Source organism: Solanum verrucosum, unplaced genomic scaffold (assembly GCF_900185275.1).
Source record: "Solanum verrucosum unplaced genomic scaffold, falcon-dt-bn FXZP01000238.1, whole genome shotgun sequence".
Taxonomy (NCBI): domain Eukaryota; kingdom Viridiplantae; phylum Streptophyta; class Magnoliopsida; order Solanales; family Solanaceae; genus Solanum; species Solanum verrucosum.
In genome coordinates, this window is record NW_026020630.1 from 3,480,325 (window position 1) to 3,499,398 (window position 19,074).

Below are 19,074 nucleotides of genomic sequence, written 5' to 3' on the forward strand. Positions count from 1 at the left end.
ATACATATATATCATGAGAAAATGTCCAAAACAGTCTCTTATGTATGCAGGAATGATTTTTCAATACATGACTATTTTGGCGGGGCAATGATCAGGTTGCGTGTGATATTGTTGCATGTAACTAGAGGTATTTGCAGCCATGGCGTGTCTGGACTTTCTTTGTCAGCATAAATACAGATCTGAGCCTCAATTGTCCCTAATATTTTCTTTTGGGTGTATTGATATGGAGGAAACTATTTCAGTGAATAGATGAAGCAGCAAGGTAAAAAGAAAAATGGCAAACATTTCATTAGTTTAAGTCTGAGGCTGCTGAATTTAGAGAGTTGGGGGAGTTGTTTGAGTAGCTGCCCCTTTCATTCTCAGCAGCCAATGATCACTCAAAGTTAGTTTCCCAATTTCAAACCACTCTAGCAAAATAAGTTCAATGAATAGCTTATTTCTGAGGAAAAGTGAATTTGAGCCTCCCAAATTTCCGTTTTGTGTACAAAAGATGTGGGTTTTTATGGAATTCGAGAAAAGTTGAGAAGGGTGTTACTCTCTCTCTGTGTTCAATTTAGCTTTAGCCAAGGAATCCCCCCCCCCCCCCCCCAAAAAAAAAAAAAAAAAACTTGTACGGGTAAACCCGAATCCTAAACTCTAAACTTTGTGAATGAGGCTATGATGATATTCTCCGGGAAGGAAGCTTGCTACTCAGATGTTTGAGCTGATTCATATCTTGGCTAGGCAAAGGCAAGGAATTTGTGAGGTGGGTTTTATGTGCTCTCACAAAAAGGCCTCTGCTTTTTGCAGCCATGGTGGATTAGACTCTTTCTGATAGATCAGATGTGAGCCTCTTTTCTGTGTTTAAGTTTAGTTCTACAATGTTTGGTCTGTTTCTTTCGTTCTTTACTTCTTTTTATCATCATGTTGTATGATATTGGTTTGGGATGATTTTAAACAGAATTTGATCCCAGCTTGTTTGGGTTCAAAACTTTGTGTTCCTTCTTATATTCATGTTCTTTTTTCTACTTTTGCGTAATATCTAGACGAATCCCAGTTTCAAAACAAAACTGTTGTGTAACTACACATTTTCCAGGAGTGAAACTATTAGGTATTGATATGAAACAAGTTCGAAGGATATGGAGGTGAATGTTGATACTGAAGCTAGTTGGTGAAATTATCTACACAAGTCCAAGCTTTCTTGCCTTATTTAAATCTTGAAATCCCAAGTTTCAGAGGCAGTGAAGTATAAGCATAATGAAAAGTGAAAATTATTAGAGTTGATTCATGGCCTGGGTTGATGAGTCTAATTGGAAGGTCTTCGTTGTAAGGCAACCGATGATTGCAACCACAGCATGTTAACTCTACTATTTCCTTTGATTAAATAGTCGAAAATCTGGGCCTCATCCCCAACTTGGTTTATTTGCATTTTTTTTTGACAAGTTTTTCTGTAAATAACTTTAAACTAGATATAATGTGTGGTTCTTTGGTCTATTATTTTTAATTTCAGGTTCTCCTTTATTTTGAGTAGCCACTAGTTTGTTAAGGATTGGAGAGAATTATGGCGTCTCCAATTACCCAGGATCATCTGTCGTTGTTCAGAGCCAAATTCTAATTTTTTTCTGTGTTATTTTATCTAATTTCATTTTCTTTTGGTAATTTTTATACCAGTTAAAGCAGTACTTGGATCCTTGCTTTGACTTTCAAGTATGTTCAACTCGTGGAACTTCAGATTGCGTTGATACAAGTTTGATGCTGGTGCTCTTTCATTCTCTTACACTCTTCGATGAGTACATGCAGCAGTTCAAGAGAGGCCTGTTTGCTCCAACACCTGCAGGTAAATGATTAAATCTGGTCAGTATAAGAACTAGACATATCCAGCAGCTGATTGACCTGTTCAAATTTGAATTTTGGCATCACAGAGAGAAATTTCAAGCAGTTGTATGATGTTTAAAAACTAAGATTTTGTTGGTTATCTCTCATGTTAGTTGAAACTGAGATTTAAAGTCAGCATAGAGTTGAGCACCTCACACATTTATATCTTTTATTCACTTGTCTGTTTTGTCTTTCTAGGTCGAAGCTTTTCTTCATCCTCTGTTCATCATCTTTGCTCTTCCACGGAAGCTTACGCTTTGCTTCAGTTCAGACAATCCTTTCAAATTTCCGACTACTTTAGTTGTTGGGATTATGAATCCTGGTATTATGATTGCCCAAGAACAAAGTTTTGGAATGAGAGTAGGGATTGCTGCAGTTGGGATGGAGTCACTCGTGACTTATTAAACGGTCATGTTATCGGGTTAGACCCTAGTTGTAGTCTGCTTGGTGGAAGTATTCATCCCAATAGCAGCCTCTTCCAACTCCATCATCTCCACACACTTAATCTTGCTTACAATAACTTCAATCATTCTTCTTCGATCCCACATAACATTGGCCGATTGAGGATTTTGAGGCATCTCAACCTTTCATGGTCTTCCTTTGATGGAAAAATCCCAACAGAAATCTCATACCTTTCCAATTTGGTTTCACTTGATCTTTCTGGTTATGATTTACAACTTGATGAGAGAACATTTGAAGCAATGCTTCAGAACTAGACAAATCTGGAGGTACTTTCTCTCTCTTATGTCAACATCTCATCTCCGATACCTGTGAATATGTCTTCCTCCTTAAGGCATGTGAATCTTCAATCAACCAATTTGCAAGGTGTTCTCTAGAGAGCTTTTTCCTTCTGCCAAACTTGGAAACGCTCAAATTGGGTTACAATGATCTTCTCAAAGGAGTTTTACCAAAGATCCACCCAAGCAGCACTCTGTTGGAGTTGAGTATTGCACACACAGGCATCTCCGGTGAGCTTCCTCATTCAATTGGCACCTTGAGTTCCTTGAATATCTTGTACCTCCAAGGATGTCAATTCTCTGGTTATCTCTAAGATTCTTGGAATAGTTTGTGATACAGTATGAGCATAGGATGGATGTTCTTTAGAACTCTTAAAAGATCAAGAATTGTGTGCCTTAAGATCCTGATTTATCGATTGTGAATCAAGACGAAAGGTCGAATGTGCTTGTTCGACGCGACCACACAAAATGAGACTTTTCATCGTTACCTAACGATGAAGCAATATGATACAATGAAATTTAAATAACAATCAAAACAAACATTGCATTTAAACTAACAACACAATACAATAAATAACAACCATACAAACAAGCTGTTATGATAAAAAAAAAAGTTTGCAATATATGAGAACTTCGTGACCATCTTTGCGTACTAAAACAATAATGTCCTAATATGTTCGCTTGATAAGTCAAATCTACAATAACCTTCCGTGGTATAGTATATTTCTTGAGATTTTCATAAAAGATAAAGAAAGAACTACTTTTTCATTCCCCAGTATGACCTTGGTCGACCATAACGAACTTGGGGATTTGGCTATGTATTCTAGTGTTTAGCTGAAATCTTCAAGCATTGTTTAGCCAAGAAAGGAAGAATGAGACATCAGAAGGAAAAAAATGGGATTTTCTGTAAAGGGTAGTTGCTTCCTCTCTCTCTCTGCTATGTCAATGATTTCTTTCTTCTCCATTCATTAAAGAAACCAACAGCCCTTTGATTAAAAAAAATCAAGAATTATCTACACATTTTGCCATAGAATTCCAAATATTTTTATACATATGACCCAACAAAGATAGCTGCTTTTTCGGGACTTCGGAACCTAAAAATGGGGGCTGTGATGAGGATTTGCTTCTTTCTGGCTAACATTCTACTTTATCATGTTGAGAAGATGCGACCGGTATCTTGGCGGGGCGACCTGGTAAGGCATCAATACGCTAACCAGTGTATCTGCAGCCATGGCCATGTCGATTTCTCTTTGCATGTTTGTAGAACAGCAAAATCTGAGCCCTAAAGTGTACGGCAACCATTTGATAGTTGTTCTTGGGAATTGAGATACCCAATTGCTTTTTTCAGTTTTTCTTGAACACCCCATTTCAGATGCAGTGCTCTATCAATTTTTTAGCTCAAAAATGAGGTAATCGGAGTAAAAAAAAGGATTTTTCAGGGTGGTTGGCCATCTCCGGTATGCCAGTGATTTTACTTAGCTCTAATCAACAGCCTTTTTAGCATATGTATGAGGTCTAGACACCTTTGCTGTGTTAGTTGAACGCTCCAACTTACAAAATGATCATCTAGACACTTCTAGAATTTATGTGTTACGTGTGTGCACGAGACACAATGGAGATGAGTTGGAGTGTTTAGTTGCCATTTGAGATCAAGTTGAGGTGTCTAGATGTGCACTCTCAAAGTTGGAGTTCTTACTTGTCAGCCGAGACCAAGTTTGGGTGTGTTTATGTATTATGCCATGTATGTGTGTATTGTATGTCTGTCTGTTTCTGTCTATCTGTGACTACTTTGCTCCTGTGTGGCTGCATTTTCAGTTAAAGCAGCAGCAAAAGCATAGAAAAGGGACAGTTAAGCAGACTTGCAGGGTTTCTGGTTAAATTATATCTTATAAATAAGAGTGTTCTATAGAAAAGTGGAGGCTCAACCTCAATATTAAGAATGAGGCCGACAGAGAGAAAAGGGAATTCTTGAAGGGTGGTTGCCCCCTCTGTTTGGCCTATGATTTCCCCATAAACAAAATCAACAACCCTCTTTCGGAAGTACTAGTACTGGTTTCTTGTTTTCTCTAAGTTCAGACCAAACATCCCTCTAATTTTAGCTTATGTTTGTGGACTATATATGCTCTTCCTTTTTCTGCTTCTGTATATACTATATCTGATTTTTGCAAATATCCACTTTTATGTCCCTGTAAATACAAAGCTAGCTGTTATTTGTAAGAGTACTAAACCTTAATGAGGTGTTCTATTGATGTTGGTTAATCTGAAATAGGAGCAATCCGTGCAAAAACTTGAAAAAAAATGGGCTGTGATGATGGGTAGCTTCTTTCTGAACTATAATCTACTTTATTGCGTTGAGAAAATCCAACCCGTATCTTTGGCGGGGCGACTTGGTATGGCATCCATATGCAAAGCTGTGTCTTGCTGCCATGGCATGTGTTGCTTTCTCTTTGCATATTCATATACAGCAAAATCTGAGCCCTAAGTGTTTTGGCAAAAAATGAGGCAACCCAAGAAAAAAATGAGATTTTTCAGGGTGGTTGACCATCTCCAGTATGCCAATGATTTTTTTCTTAGCTCCAATCAACAACCCTTTTGTATCTGTATCTGTGACTACTTTGCTCTTGCATGCCTTCTTTTTGAGGCAAAGCAGCAGCAAAAGCATAGAAAAATGGAGGTAAGCCAGTATGAAGAACGGAAAAGGGCCAAATACACCCCTCTACTATGAAGAATGAGGCCGACAGAAAGAGAAGGGAATTCCTGGAGGGTGGTTGCCCCCTCTGATTGGCCTATGATTTCTCCTTCAACCAAATCAACAACCCTCTTTAATTGTACCAGTACTGTTTTCTTGTTTCTCCGAGGTTAGCAAACATACTCTAATCTTATCTTGTGTTTGTTAAAAACTACTTGGAATTGTCCAAACGCCTACTTGTGGGGAAGTTCCTCTTTCAGAAGTGGCTGTGATGATAATGCTTATGGCAGAATTCTCACAGTTTAAACACTACCATTTTCAAAAAAAAAAATTCTCACAGTTTAGCCCAGAAAGGAAGAATGAGACATCAGAGTGATGGTATTTTTTGTAAAGGGTGGTTGCCCCCTCGCTGCCATGTCCATGATTTCTTCTCCATTCATAAAAAACCAACAGCCCTTTCAGAAGAAAAAAAGAACAAAAATGTTGATTTTTTTTAATTTATATATATATATATATGCATGCAATGACAAAACAAGGTAGCTGCTTTTAATGGGTGATTTACAAGAATGTTGATTGATCTGAAAAAATGGGCTGTGATGATGATTTGATTCTTTCTGGGCTATATCTACTTCACTGCATTGAGAAGATCCGATCCGTATCTTGGCAGGGCGACCCGGTATGGCATCATCTGCAAACCGGTATCTGCAGCCATGGCGATGTCGCTTTCTCTTTGCATGTTTGTAAAACAGCAAAATCTGAGCCCTAAAGTGTACGGCAAAAACATTTATGTGTGTGTGAGAGAGAGTGTCTGTGTTTTCAGATAAAGCAGCAGCAAAAGCATTGAAAAGGGACAGATAAGTGGACTTACAGGGTCTCTGGTTAAATTGTCTCTTATAAATCAGAGTGTTCTAGGGGAATCTTAGTAGCTCAGTAGGTAGGTTGGCTAATGGCTACCTGAACTTTCACCTTGTTGGTGAGGGTTCGATTCTCCACCTTGTAATCCCCTCCCCCTTTCCACTTCTCCTACCCCCAGTTTTTTTAAAAAAAATCCGAGTGTTCTACAGAAAAATGGAGGTTCAGCCCACTGTTTAGAATGAGGCCAACAGAGAAAAGGAAACTCTTAGAGGGTGGTTGCCCCTCTGTTTGGCCTATGATTTCCCTGTAAACAAAATCAACAACCCTTTTCATAAGTACTAGTACTGTTTCTTGTTTTCTCTAAAACTTGGACCAAACATCCCTCTAATTTTAGCTTATGTTTGTGGGATTTCATTGGGTAGGTTGTTGTTTGTCAAAAGTTACTCGAAATTGTCCAAACACGTACTTGTAAGGAAGTTTCCGTCCTTCAAATGAGGTTGTGATGATAATGCTTATGGCAGAATCCTAACCATAGTTTAACCCAGAAAGGAAGAATGAGACATCAGAGAGATAGGATTTTCTGTAAAGGGTGGTTGCCCTCTCTCTGTTATGTCCATGATTTTTCCTCCGTTCATAAAACACCAACAACCCTTTGAGAAAAAGAAAAGATCAACAATTGTGTAGGCATTTGGCCATAGATTCCATATATATGTGTGTGTATGTGTGTGTGTGTGTGTATAATATATTTGTTTATGTTTTTTTCCTTTTTCTGCTTGTGCTTCTGCAAGGTAGAATTGATACAACAAGATAGTTGTTTTATTAGGAGTTCAGAACCTAAATGAGGTGTTTAATTGATGTTGATTGATCTAAAAATGGGCTGTGATGATGAGTTTCTTCTTTCTGGGCTAATAATCTACTGCATTGAGAAGGTCTGACCCGTATCTTTGTGCGACATCATCTGCAAATCGGTGTCTTGGAGCCATGGCGTGTGTTGGTTTCTCTTTGCATGTTCATAGACAGCAAACTCTGAGCCCTAAAGTGTATGGCAAGCATGTGATGGTCTTAAATGTATGGTCGTTCTTGGGAACTGAGATACCCACTTCGGTTTTTCAGTTTTTGTTGAACCCCATTTTCAGATGCAGTTCTCCATCAAATTTTATCTTAAAAATGAGGTAATCGGAGTGAAAAGGTGATTTTCTGGGTGGTTGACCATCTCCGGTATGCCAATGATTTTATCTTAGCTCTAATCAACAGCCCTTTTATCATATCTATATTATATTAAAACCATGGAGGTCATTAGCGAAATGTTGTTTGCTTTTTTTACCCGTTAAAACTAGATTTCACACTAGATAAAGTTGTCATTTTTACTATATTCCTAATACTTAGGACTTTAAATCAACTAAAATTTATGTAATATCCTTCTTAATATATTTAGGACTTCAAATCAACCAAATATGTGTTTGTGTTCAAGGAATGAGGCTTTTCTATGGAACTCGAGAAAGGTTGAGATTTTCTAAGGGTGGTTAGTCCCTTTCTCTGAAGTTCAATTTAGCCGATGAATTTTCCAGTACTTCCGTTACAAAGAGAGAGATTAACAACCCTTTTATCATCTAATGCCAATAATGATCTTGCTGTTGATGATGATTAACCATGGCTATGGTAGCAAACATCTAATTAGATTTTCAGAAAACAGAAGAAAAAAAAAGAACTACTTTTTCCTTCACTGATGTTCTCTTGGTCAGCCATGGCACGAGCAAAAGAACTTGTGAATTGGGTATTGTGCTCTATATATATATGTATAACATAGTGTGTTTTTGCAGTACCCTCATCATAGTTTAGCCCAGGAATGAAGAATGAGACATCAGAGAGAGCTGGGATTTTCTGTAAAGGGTGATTGCCCCCTCTCTACTATTTATGTCCATGATTTCTTTCTCCATTCAGAAAAAAACAACAGTCCTTTGAGAAAAAGAAAAGATCAAGAAACTGAAAACGAGACCATGCAGGCGTTTGGCCATAGATTCCAAATATATATATGCTTTTTCTGCTTGTGCTTCTGCAAGGTAGAAATGACACAACAAGGTAGCTGCTTTTTTTAAGAGTTCGGAACGTAAATGAGGTGTTTTATTGATGTTGATTGATCTGATAAAATGGGCTGTGATGATGATTTGCTTCTTTCTGGACTATAATCTGCTTCACTGCGTTGAGAAAATCCGACTCGTATCTTGGCAGGGCGACCCGGTAAGGCATCCATTTGCAAATCGGTGTATCTGCAGCCATGGCAATGTCGCTTTCTCTTTGCATGTTCTTATACAGCAAAATCTGAGCCCTTTAGTCTATGGCAAGCGTGTGATTATCTTAAATGGATGGTCGTTTCAGGAACTGAGATACGCAGTTGGATTTTTCAGCTTTTGTTGAACCCCATTTTTCAGATGCAGTTCTCCATCAAAATTTTATCTCAAAAATGAGGTTATCGGAGTAAAAAGGGATTTTTCAGGGTGGTTGACCATCTCCGGTATACCAGTGATTTTATCTTAGCTCTAATCAACAGCTTTTATATTATATATATAAATAATAATAATTGGATGTCTCTTTCTGTCTCTCAGTCTGTTACTGCTTTTACAGGAAAAGCAGCTGCAAAAGCATAGAAAAATGGAGGTTCAGCCCAATATGAAGAATGAGGCCAACAGAGAAAAAGGGAATTCTTTGAGGGTGCCTCTGCTTGGCCTATGATTTCCCCATAAACAAAATTAACAACCCTCTTTAGAAGTACTAGTACTGTTTATTGTTTTCTCTAAATTCTTTGAGGGTAGTTGCCCTCTCTAATTGACCTATGATTTCTCTGACCAACCAAACGAACAATCCTCCGTTGGTATATGTTTCTATTGATGATTAGTTGATAGCAGCGGTAGTAATACTCCCTCTCTTCTAATTCACTTGTCTTGAACCTGTTCACTATTGATATGGAAAAGAATCCATCTTTCGAAGGAGGCAGTGATAATATTGCCAATTCTGGGCAAGGAGAAAATCCGACTCGTATCTTGGTGGGGCAAACCCAGATTATGTAACTGGTTGATTTTGCAGCCACGGTGTTGTCATCTTCTCTTTGCCCCATTTTACACAGATCTGAGCCTCAACATCCAATGAGTTCCAGGATCCAAACCCCGAAATTCATTTGATGGAAACCTTGTTCATTTTAGCTCTAAAGGACAAGCCAATCGGAGGAAAATGGGCATTTTTACAGGGTGGTCGACCATCTCTGGTATGTCAATGATTTCTTTGCTCTAATCAACAATTCTTTTAGCTTTTGTATGTGGGTGAAGTGCACAAATAGCTGCTTTTAGACCATTTCCAACGTCATTGGGTGTTGTAATTTCCTGTATTTTAGGACCCTGTTTAGAGAATAGCTGAAGTTTACAAAGTTGCAGGGACTTACAGTTTACAGAGTAATGGAAGCTTAGCCCAGTATGAAGAATGAGGCCAACAGGGAAAGGGAACTTTTTTTGGAGGGTGGTTGTCCTCTCTGGTTGACCTATGATTTCTTGTTCAACCAAATCAACAACCCTCCATTGGTATATTTGTGAAACTTCCCAAAAATAAATAAATAAATCTGTTGCCATTGATGTAATGTTGCTAGCAGTAGTAGTAATGTCATACTCTCTCCATTTCAATCTACTAGTCTGGAAAACTGTCCACAAATTGGTATAGAAAAGGTTCCATCTTTCTCAAAGAGGCAGTGATGATATTGCTAATTCCGCGCTGAAAATCGGGGCATGGAGAAAACCCGACTCGTATCTTGGCAGGGCAAACCCGAATCACGTAACCCGTTCATTTTGCATCCATGGCGTTGTCGTCTTCTCTTTACCCCTTTTTTGCACAAATCTGAACCTCAACTTCCAATGAGTCACTTCGAGTACGCCGGGATCGAAACCCAGAATCTCATTTGATGGAAACCCTGGTCCCTGTTCATTTTAGCTCGAAAACATGAGGCAGTCAGAGAAAAATGTGGATTTTTTCAGGGTGTTAGACCATCTCTGGTACGTCAATGTTTTTTTCTTTGCTCTAATAAACAACCCTTTTAGCTTTGTTTGTGGACGAAGTGCAGAAATTGCTGTTTTAGACCAGTTCCAAGTTCATTGGGTGTAATTTCCTGGATTTACACTGTAATGGAAGCTCAGCCCAGTGTGAAGAATGAGACCAACAGTGAGAAAAAGGGAATTTCTTTGGAGGGTGGTTGCCCCCTCTGATTGGTCTATGATTTCTCCTTTAACCAAACAAACAACCCTCTGGAAAAGTAGAAACAACCAACAATATTTGTTGTCATTGCCTTCAATGGTGGTAATATGATGCTGATGTAAGTAATACTATTCAATTTTCTGATCATTCCGAGATAGCTTAGACCAAATGCTTTTGGTATGAAATACTCAGAGATCTGAAGGTCTCATTTGTTTCATTAATATTTCTTGTTAAAGTTATTCAAACGGGCTCTTATGGAAAAGTTTCCATATTTTCTGAAAGAGGCAGTGATGATATTGCTTATCTGGGCTGCTGTTTGGGGCATGGAGACTATGTGACCCGTATCTTGGCATGGCAAACCTGGATGGCTTGTGATCGAGTCTTCTCTTTCACATGCAACTGGTTCTTTTGCAGCCATGGCGTTGTCGCCTTCTCTTTGCCCCATTTTTTGCTAGTCTGAGCCTCAATTTCCAACTAGTCCAACTGGACGTCCCAGGACTCGAAGAGTTCGGAACCTAAATGATGAAAAAATCTCTGCATGCACGCACACACATCATGAGAAAATGTCCAAAATAGTCCCTTATTGAGGCAGTGATGATCTTTCAGTCTATCCTCTTGAGCTAGTAATTGAGCATTGAGGGTACCCGATGGCAACCTGGCGTGGCAATTACCCGGATGCCTGTGATTTTGTTGCATGCAACTTGGGGATATTTGCAGCCATGACATGGCAGGACTTTCTTTACCTGATCATGAATAGAAGAACTGAGCCTCAATTGTCACATTCATCTTACTCTGGATGTTTTAGTATGGAGGAAAATATTTTAGTAAAGCCGCCCTAAAGTGGCTAAATGGTGTCATTTCTACAACGAAGACCTTTGACATGAGGACCATAATGAGGCTGTGATGATTTTTTGTCTTTACTCATCAGATGGTTGAGCCTTGCTATATCTTGGCGTGGCAGTTTTGTTGGGGGTATTGTGAGATAGTGGAGCTATTTTTGTTTCTGTGTCTCACAAAGCATCCTTAAGCTTGCAGCCATAGTGGGGTTTAGCTTATGTATGAGAAAAGGCGAATCTGAGCCTCCCAAATCTCTGTTTGTGTTGGAAAAATGAGGCTTTTTATGGAAACTCGAGGAAGGTTGAGATTTTCCAAGGGTTTTTGCTCCCTTCTAAAGTTCAATTTAGCGAAGTGATTTCCCTGTTCCTTTGTTACACAGGAAAGTACACCCAATGACCTTGATAATGGATGGTCTTGACCCCGCATCCCCCATGGCAAACCTTCAAAGTCGAAGTCAGAAGTCAAAAGTTTCCATGGAGTAAGTGGGTCAAAGACCACACACATCTACGGGCCATTCTTGTAAAACACCCTACTTTACTGCATTGAGAAAACCTGACCCGTATCTTGGCAGGGCGACCAGGTATGGCATCATTTGCAAACTGGTGTCAGCAGCCATGGCGTTGTCCCTTTCTCTTTGCATGTTCATGTACAACAAAATATGAGTCCTAAAGTCTGTGGTTAATATCTCAAATGGTCACTCAACTGATGGGGATTGGCATGGCAGCTTTAAGGCTCTGTGAGATATGGGAACTGTATTAGTTGTCTCACTGGACTATTGATGCTTGCAGCCATGCGCCCACGTCCATTGTTTAGCTTTTTGAATGAGAAAAAGGCAAATCTGAGCCTCCAAGTATCTCTGTGTTCAGTAAATGAGGCTTTTTATTGAACTCGAGAAAGGTAGTGATTTTCTGAGGGTGGTTATTCTCTTTTCTCTTACGTTCAATTTAGCCAATGAATTTTCTTATGCTTTTGTTAGACAGATATAGTTTAACAGCCCTTTCATCAGCAAAATGTTCTTGATGATGGTGATGATTGCCATGTTTATGATAATAATAATATTAATAATAAGGGAACATACATTTTCCCCCCTTCAACTTGTGTAGAAAACCCCGAATCCTCAACCCTAAACTTTGTGAACGAGGCTGTGATGATATTCTCCAGGTAGTTTGAAAATCAGATTTTTAAGCTGATTCATAACTTGGCTAGGCAAAGGCAGGGGAATTCATGAGTTTTGTTCTTACTTGCTCTGTCACAAAGGTATCTGCTTTTTGCAGCCATGGTGAATTAGCCCTTTTTTCTGATTGATTTTCACTCAAAATCTGAGCCTCTTTTCTGTTTAAAGTTTGGTTCTACAATATGTAGTCTGTTTTTTTCATCCTTCGTACGATCAGCACATATAGGAAGAGTCCCCTTTGAGAAAAAAACTTCTTATGTATCCATCTACACAATTTCCATAAATTGTTAGGTACTGATACGAAACAAGTTCAAAGGGAATGGAAGTGGATATTTAGGATCCATTTACTGTCTTTAACCAAGTTGATATTGAAGCTGGTTGTTGCTGCATTTATCTACACTACTCAAACTTTCATGCCTTTTTAGATCCTGAATGCACCAAGTTTCCGAGGCAATGAAGATTATTTATAATGAAAATGAAAAGTGAATAAGATGAGAGTTGATTCATTGCCTGGCTTGGCTAAGCCCAATTGGAAGGTCTTGTAAGGCAATTGTTGCTTGCAACTGCAGCAGTGCTAACTCTGCTCTTCCTCCTCCATTTTGGATTAAATAAGCTAAAATCTGAGCCTCATTCTTAACATAGTTCATTTTCTTTTTTAAACTAGTCTTTCTGGAAAGAGATTTAGATTACCATCATTATGGAACCACTGAATCAACAGCTTTGGCTGCCACCGCCAAAACCCTAAAGAAAAAATTATTTTCTCAGTTGAGTTCATGCATTTGTTATCTGATGAAGGTGAATCCATACCTAAACATGAGTATGTCAGCTAACAGTTCATTCTACAGTTCATGTCGCGGCTGCAGGATCAGCGGCATTCTTTTCAGGTGAACAATGTTGCATTTCATCTTTGCTGGGTGGTGGACCGGTGTCATTTCAATTGTTGGTGACACAGATGGTAAAGACTGCTGGTTCCATCTTGATTGGGGTTGAATGAAAATTGGATCTTCCCTCATGAGAAGGTAATAGATTTACCTTCAATTTGCTTGTGTTTATTTAAGGTCAATTTGGCCAGTACTTTGAACTACATCTTGGAATATCATCAAACTTGACATGAATTATATCCCAGTACTACTTTATAACTAATACGCCTATGTTGCGCTTAAATCTTGATTTACATCTTCTATAATTGAACTGCTATCCCAAAGCATGTTACTAAGTAAATTTGTGCATTATTCTTAATTGCCAATGGATGCATCCCCAAATACAAGAAGGAAAAACCAGCTTATATTGAACCTGAGGATGAAGTGTATTCGGTGACAGAAGAGAATGAGGCAATCCCACCCACCCCTCGAGTTGTCTCTAAGCATTGTCAGGGGCCATAACGCCCGTGTATTACATTGCCACAGCTTGCCGCCTACTTTGCATGAGACTTCAATGATGCAATTCTCTGGTTCTTGGCTACTGAAGTTCTGAGATAATGCTTTATTCTTAAAAATGTTAGCATTTGCTATCAAATGCACCATGGTTGTATTTTTCTCACTCAAGAATGTTGATAAATATGGAATATTATACAGCAAATTTTATTTGCATTTGTTAGTCTGTTATATATGCTCTCTCGTTTTTCAATTTATTTGACTTGACATGGAGTCTAAAAATGTAAAGAAGATTTTCAAATTTTGTGGTAAAGATATGATATGTGGAATATACTAGAATGTCTTTTAATCTTGGAAAGTTGGAATAAAAAAGTTGCTAATTCTTCTGAAACATATTAAAAAGGAAAGTAAGCCGGATAAATTAAAACTGAAGTAAAAGCTAGCTTGAGTAATTTTTCTCTATCAAAAAAACTCTCTTCTATACTTCTCGTTCGTATACTTCACTACAACACATCTAATAAAGATGCAGATTTTACCCTTACAAGTAAGGTAGAGAAGTTATTTTCGATTTTTCTAAAAGGGATCGTAATGAATCGCTAAAAGACATTGTTGCTTAATCGATACTTAATAGTCAGGTGAAATTTGTCCGAACTTTTATTTACCGTCAATTCACTAAATACATAACATATGCTTACATATTCATTTTTATCATTAAATCATAATTAGTATATACATATCGTCACCTTAATCTATCAAAAGAAAAGATATAAGTTAATACACTGATAATATATTTGTGAATTTTAACTTATATAAATTATATTTATAATTATCCTATGAGTAAGGTAATACAAGCAAAATGTTGATAAAATTCTCGAACACAATTGAATATAGATGTAATGATAGTGAGGTGCGTGATACATGCCGAGAAATTCAAACAATTACTTCAAAATATGTCCCACTTGCTAGCGTATCCAAGTTTTCGATACCAAAAAATATATTTTCGCGATAGAAAAAAGAGATATAAAAATAGAAATAGCTTCCAAAATAAAAAGAACTAAATATGAACAATATTGAATGAATTGGATTTATCTCGCTTCGTTTAAACGAATTTGAATACGTAATATATACTCTCTCCGTTCTATATTAATTGATCATTTTCTTTTTTATATGCTTATTAAAAAATTATAAATAAGAATACAATTTTACTAATTCATTCTTTGAAAAAACTTCTTAGAATTTTACAAACAAATGTGAATTCTTTAAAAAAGATTTAATTGCAAGAGTAATACATAAGGACAACGTAAATAATATTTTCTTGATTTAGTAAAGTGAATAATTAATATGAGACAACTATTATTAGTAAGATGATAACAGCGAGCACGGAAAATAAATTGGTTAATTGTTAAAGGAAGTTCCCAAAAAAATTACTTTAAAAATGTAAGGTCCTTAAATATCCACGTCCATCCCATAACATGAATTTCTCTTGTATAATATACACATTCACACTCTCTAGAAACCAAAATCGTAAAATCAAAGAAAACTCTCCCTATATAAAGATTCCATTTTTATCAAAAATCTCCCAAATCTTGAAAACCCCATTTGTTAAAACTTCAAAAAAATGGCTACAAAAGTAATGGAAGTGGTAAAGAATCTTGATTTAAAGAGGTATATGGGTAGATGGTATGAAATTGCTTCATTCCCATCAAGATTTCAGCCTAAAGATGGAGTGGACACAAGGGCTACTTATACATTGAACTCAGATGGCACTGTACATGTGCTGAATGAGACATGGTGTAATGGCAAAAGAGGGTTTATTGAAGGAACTGCTTATAAGGCTGATCCTAATAGTGATGAGGCAAAATTGAAAGTCAGGTTTTATGTTCCACCATTTTTGCCTATTATTCCTGTAACTGGTGATTATTGGGTTTTGTATATTGATGAGGATTATCAGTATGCTTTGATTGGTCAGCCTAGCAGGAGGTATTTATGGGTAAGTTCCCTTTTTCCTAACTTTTGACATTCAAAGTTGTTGTCTTTGTCATTTGTTATTGAACAATGGATGAGTTATGGCAGCCTTGGAACGGCGGTAAAGTTGTCGTCTTGTGATCAGGGGGGGCAGCAGGATGGTGTTAACTATATATGTATAAGATAATTTTTTATGTACATGGATAGATGGTCAGCCTAGTAGGAAGTATCTATGGGTATGTTCCCTGTTTCTAACTTTTGACATTCAAAGTTGTTGTCTTTGTCATTTGTTATTGGAAAATGGATGAGTTATGGTAGCCTTGGAACAACAGTAAAGTTGTCGTCTTGTGATCAGGGGGTAGAATGGTGTTATGTGTATAAGATAATTTTTTGATTTTTTTATGTACATAGATAGATGGTCAGCCTAGTAAGAAGTATCTATGGGTATGTTTCCTGTTTCTAACTTTTGACATTCAAAGTTGTTGTCTTTGTCATTGTTGTAAAACAAATGGATGAGTTATGGTAGCCTTGGAACGACGGTTAAGTTGTCGTCTTGTGATCAGGGGGCAGGATGGTGTTAACTATATATGTATAAGATAATTTTTTGATTTTTTTATGTACATAGATAGATGGTCAGCCTAGTAGGAAGTATCTATGGGTAAGTTCCCTGTTTCTAAGTTTTGACATTCAAAGTTGTTGTCTTTGTCATTATTGTAGAAAAATGGATGAGTTATGGTAGCCTTGGAACAACGGTAAAGTCGTCGTCTAGGGGGAAGGATGGTGTTAACTATCTATGTATAAGATAATTTTTTGATTTGTTTAGGTACATAGATAGATGGTCAGCCTAGTAGGAAGTATCTATGGGTAAGTTCCCTGTTTCTAACTTTTGACATTCAAAGTTGTTGTCTTTGTCATTTGTTGTAAAAAAATGGATGAGTTATGGTAGCCTTGGAACAATGGTAAAGCTGTCGTCTTGTGATCAGGGGGTGGGATGGTGTTCACTATAAAATGTATAAGATAATTTTTTATGTACATAGATAGATGGTCAGACTAGTAGGAAGTATTTATGGGTAAGTTTCTTTGTTATCCTTTAATGTTATTGTCTTTTACCATTTTATATGAAAATTGGATGAGTTTTTAGTTGGTAGAGAGAGGCAGAGTCGGGATTTTTAATGTAGAAGTTCAAGACTACTTTTGCTTATTAGGTGTTGGATAGATTAGTTATAGACTCCCTCTGTGCCAATTTTTAAGTGTCTTAGTTTGATTGAGTATGAAGTTTAAGGAACAAAGGGAGGTTTTTGAATCTTGTGGTTTTAAATTAAGGATGTGTGTAGTCTTTGAAATGGATGAGTTTTTAGTACATAGATGTGAAATCATGATGAAGGTGAGCCTTGAAATAACTGTAAAGTTTTTTCGGTGTGATCGATGGGTTAGACTATGTACATCACACACCCTTGGGTTGTAGCCCTTCCCCGGACCTTACATGAAGACTGAAAGCTTTGTGCATCAGGCGACCCGTTTAGATGTGAAATCATGGCCAGTGACCGAGTCTATCAACATGCTAGTTTTTCTGTCATTGTTATGTTGATCTGCTCTCATTTGTAACTTTCTTGAAGAGTTATATCAAGTCTTTGATACTTTTAGTTCTTTCAAGCCTGTTATACCTTATTTGCATGAGACTATTTATAATTTGTGGCATCTCAATTTGCTGTTTATGTTAAATTTCGTGAATGATCCTCACATTGAGCATGTTCATCCCATTAGATATCATTTGAAGCTTTTGCTTTCCTAAGATCCTGTACGTTTCATTAACGCTCAGCTGATTAGATTTTGTGGAAAACCATATTTCCCTTCCTTTCTCTTCCTCTTCGTATTGAAACGAATATTGTTTACTAATAGAACATTAGGATTATCCCTCCATATCCAATTCCTAAACTTTTGTTCCATGTGAACTAAAGAAGTCAGTAGTATATTTAGTTACACAGACTCCATATTTTATTCAAGCCTTCAGTTTGTTGGGCTATCAAATGTGCATTTTTTTTTATTTGACTGTGGTGTCTTGGCCAAGTTTGCACGCACGTCAATTAGTACCTCCCTCTCACTAAGGCTTGGACAAATCGAAAGAAATCTCCTAGTGTTTTTGCCTTCTTTTTTTTTCAACGGATTCTTGTTTTCCGGCTTAACAAAATGTGTTTTGTTGGCAGATATTAAGTAGGCGAACATGTCTTGATGATGAGATTTACAACCAGCTTGTTGAGAAGGCTAAAGAAGAAGGCTACGACGTGAGTAAGCTCCACAAGACACCACAATCTGATTCCCCACCAGAGAGTGAAGATAGCCCCGAAGACACCAAAGGAATTTGGTGGATCAAATCAATCCTTGGAAAATAGGCAAAAACAGTACAATGGCCAAAAAAAGAAAACTATCCAAAGACCAATGAAATGAAGTGTTTAAAACAGTCTCTAGTGTGTTAAATCCTACATGTTTAAAGCTTATGTTTTTACAAGTCTTTTTCCTATGAAACTATGTAAAGTTGATCTATTAAAAGTGTGGCTTGTCTTTGAATCCTCTATCAAATGTTGTGAACAAGTTTTGATAGTTCCCCCTTTTTTATGTCCCCCGGCTACATGGGGGCGAAAAAAGGGAAGGAAAGTATGGTTTTTCTCGTGCTTTTGGCATATTGGTCCCCAGTGGGAGGCTTGCACGATGGGCTATAACTACATTTTCTTTGACGCGAAGTTTCTTGGATACAAACAAACTGGAATTTCACATCAATTGTTATTATTGATGACTTTGTGTTGAAGCATTAGAGCATAGGGGACCATATGTTTGTTGGATTAGACATTTGGAATTCAGCAATTTCAATTTCTTAGCCACTGTTGGAGGATAGTTTAGTCATGAATGGACATAAATTATCAAAAACCATATTACTGAATCGAAATAGAATTTATCGTACCAAAGTTTATTGGATCTATGAACATATTTTGTCAAAATATATTGTATGATAAAATTTATCAAGACCTAAGTTTGATTTACTGGACTAAACTTGTATTGTATCTACTTTCAATTATCAATTATTGAATTAACCGAACTTATTTTGAAAATATCGAATTGCCAAGCCTTAGTCTAGCTAGACCCATGAATTGAACTAAAACCTAAGGGTCGTTCAATATAAAGTATGAGCATTTTGATAAATAATTTTATAAAAAGATACATTATTCAGTTTTTTATTTTATAAATCTATGTAAAATTTAACATTGCTTATACCGTGTTTGATTGTAAATGTAAGATGGTATATTTTATTTTGTGGGAGGTAAGACACAAAAATAAAAATGCAAAGGACTAAAAAGCAAAAAA

The 19,074-nt window shown here is 37.1% G+C and overlaps 1 protein-coding gene and 1 long non-coding RNA gene across 5 annotated transcripts; both read left to right on the forward strand.

Annotated features, from left to right (window-relative positions):
- The first annotated feature begins 748 nt into the window (after positions 1–748).
- LOC125811502 (uncharacterized) lies at positions 749–13,325 on the forward strand. 4 transcript variants are annotated; one of them, XR_007441914.1, is made up of 4 exons: positions 749–824; positions 1,660–1,816; positions 7,956–9,394; positions 13,264–13,325. It is a non-coding gene; the product is annotated as an uncharacterized LOC125811502 (long non-coding RNA). The 4 variants fall into 4 exon arrangements; XR_007441916.1 differs by lacking the exon at positions 13,264–13,325 and having other exon boundaries at positions 7,956–8,647; positions 8,739–9,622; XR_007441915.1 differs by lacking the exon at positions 13,264–13,325 and having other exon boundaries at positions 1,657–1,816; positions 7,956–9,622.
- A 1,907-nt stretch (positions 13,326–15,232) lies between these two features.
- Positions 15,233–18,282, forward strand: LOC125811495 (temperature-induced lipocalin-1-like). The gene is made up of 2 exons (XM_049491002.1): positions 15,233–15,742; positions 17,922–18,282. The coding sequence occupies exons 1-2, from the start codon at positions 15,371–15,373 to the stop codon at positions 18,105–18,107; spliced, it is 558 nt and encodes a 185-aa protein (XP_049346959.1). The 5' UTR covers positions 15,233–15,370; the 3' UTR covers positions 18,108–18,282.
- Positions 18,283–19,074: the final 792 nt, after the last annotated feature.